The sequence below is a fragment of the Camelina sativa genome, chromosome 11 (assembly GCF_000633955.1).
Source record: "Camelina sativa cultivar DH55 chromosome 11, Cs, whole genome shotgun sequence".
NCBI classification, from domain to species: Eukaryota; Viridiplantae; Streptophyta; class Magnoliopsida; order Brassicales; family Brassicaceae; genus Camelina; species Camelina sativa.
In genome coordinates, this window is record NC_025695.1 from 40,075,606 (window position 1) to 40,078,060 (window position 2,455).

Sequence of the window (2,455 nt, forward strand, 5' to 3'; positions counted from 1 at the left end):
AAAACACCAGAAGCTTTCCTACACGGTTACTTTCACGACAAGAATGCGGATGAAGAGGCCTGAGTTTGGTGGTCTTGTGTGGAAGAGCACGACACATAAAGTTCGTAGCCCGGTTATAATCACATGGTTGCCTCCTCTGTAGATCAACAACCAATGTTTGAGCAATTCTAATGTTTTTAGTTACCACAAATAAAAAATTCCTCATGTAATGAGAGCTCTTCTCTAGATCGATGTTGTAAAACCTGAATAGAATTGTTCTTGTCATTATAATTCACAACCATATATGTTCTTTTCTCAATGGGAACGCTTCACCAAAAGCCTAAACAAGAGAACTGGACTGAACGCAGTCAAATCATGTTCTTACAAAAGCTAAATTTACCATTTACTCCCAAGACAGATGTCTCCGCGTTGACTTTCCTATAGCAAACAAAAACATGGGCTTTTTTGTCAAGAGGCCCAAGAAAGATGACACTAGTTTCCGACTTACGTTACATAAGATTACGACCTGATCTCTAGGGTTTTTCACAAAACAGCTAGAGAATAGAGATGATGAAGAGAAGACGCGAAGAGACCTTACCATCGCCGACAAGAAGACTCCGTCACGGTGGAGATATCGAAATCCCTCTCGATGTAACGGTGGAGATACTAAAAAAGCTCCCGACTAAATCTATAGCGAGGTTCCAATTCGTTTCGAAGGAATGGTCATCAATTATCACCATGCGTAGAGACTTCATTGACTTCGTTATGAATCGTTCTTTGGCTCAGCCTCCACGTGATGGCTATTTCATCGCTTCAATCGACTACCTAGAATGTTACTTAACCTTCTTGTCTAGTACTCATCAAGACAAAGAGACAATACTAATCCCTAAACAATTTCGGCATTACCTCCGCGGCTTGGTTTGTTGTTGGTCAAAATCTGGTCAGGTAGTTCTATATAACCCTACCACGAGGCAGTCCTTGTACTTACCAAAGAAGAAAACCATGTACATGGAGACTAGTTTCATCGGATACGACCCTCTTGAGAAACAATATAAAGTATTGTTCCTACCAAAGTACAATCCGGAGCAGCCTTGTCGAGTTTTCACATTGGGAGAAACAAATACGAAGTGGAAGTCCATCCAAGGCGTTGAATCTCACCATCCATTGCAAGGTGCAGTTTGCTTCAACGGGAAAATCTATTACCAAGCAGGGATCGCTGATCAGTACGACTCTACTTCTCTATATAAATTGATGAGTTTTGATGTTAGGTCCGAGGAGTTTTATAATGTCGACGCTCCTAAAACATTGATGGATTATCGTTCGTATCTGATAAACTATCAAGGGAAGTTAGGATTCGGGTGCTGCGAGAAGGGCGTAGAGATTTGGGTTATGGAGACACAAGGATGGTCCAAGATTATCTTTAGTGAACAGTTGTACGTTCCTAAGAGTAGCATGGGTGTTGCTAGTGGTGGTGAGATCGTTTTTGTCAAGTGTCCGTACCGCATTAAAGACAGGTTATGTGTCTTTTATTATGATCCGAATTCAAAGGAAATTAGTAGAACAAGAAATGTGTACCTTGAAGGCATTTATCCCAAGGAAAGGAATACCGATTGTATAATCTGGACTGTTCCGGATTATGTTGAGAACACAATGCGTTTGTATTAGTTAAGAATTTTCCAATAGAGCTTTATGGTTCTTCTTTTTTATATGGCTCACAAATTTAACAGAGGTTAAGGTTTAGATAGAGTCCAAAAAATACTAAACGTTTCTTTGGTTTTTGTACTGAAGATATGCAGATCTAAAACACATTCCTCATGTAATGAGAGCTTTCTCTGGATCAATGGATAAAAAACCTGCAATAATGAATCGTTATTTGTTAAGGTGTTGTTTGTTTTTTTTGCATGTCAATGTTGCATCTTTATTCTTTAATATCAATATGATTAAAATGGACATGTTTCAATTTTGCTGCTATATATTTTTTTTTATGTTCTAAATTTTATTTATAATTAAATATACTTTTTAAACAATGACAATTATTTCAATTCATTTTTGATACATAGTCAAAATTAATAAAATTCAAAAACATCATAGTAAGAAAACAGTTTAAATACATCAAAATAAAATAAATCTAACACTTTAATGTAAAACCTCTATAAATTAATACTTGCTAGAAATGAATAAAATTTTCCGGTCTCGAATTAGAAATGTGTAAAAAATGACACAATTCGATAAAATAATAAGATAGTTTTTTTTTGGAATTCCTATGTAAAAATATGGTCCATCAATTATATAAATTAATAATGATACAAACTAAATATATATATATATGTAAGAAAATTTAGTGAACTATAACTCTATTGTTGTTTGTCTATTCTTGAATTTGAATTTTAGTTGAGCTAATCTTTAATCATTTTTATTGCATCAAAATTTTTTGGTGTCTCAAATTGTATCCAAAAATTGTGGACAGTTCTAGATG

At 35.2% G+C, this 2,455-nt stretch overlaps 2 protein-coding genes across 3 annotated transcripts in view; both read left to right on the top strand.

Moving 5' to 3' along the window:
* Positions 1-280, top strand: part of LOC104725680 (subtilisin-like protease SBT1.3) — a 3,808-nt gene extending 3,528 nt beyond the window's left edge. Inside the window, exon 2 of one of the 2 annotated variants that reach the window (XM_019233079.1) lies at positions 69-280. In XM_019233079.1, coding sequence (XP_019088624.1) covers positions 69-142 — 74 coding nt within the window. In that variant the 3' untranslated portion in view covers positions 143-280. Of the gene's footprint in view, positions 1-7 lie in introns of both variants that reach the window. The other variant, XM_019233078.1, reaches the window with a different exon arrangement.
* Positions 547-1,644, top strand: LOC104728805 (putative F-box protein At1g32420). The gene has a single exon (XM_010447735.1). It carries the CDS (start codon positions 547-549, stop codon positions 1,642-1,644), a length of 1,098 nt encoding a protein of 365 aa, XP_010446037.1.

Excerpts from the sequence above, each read along its gene's own strand:
- LOC104728805 (XM_010447735.1), top strand. The coding sequence starts at position 547 with ATGATGAAGAGAAGACGCGAAGAGACCTTACCATCGCCGACAAGAAGA.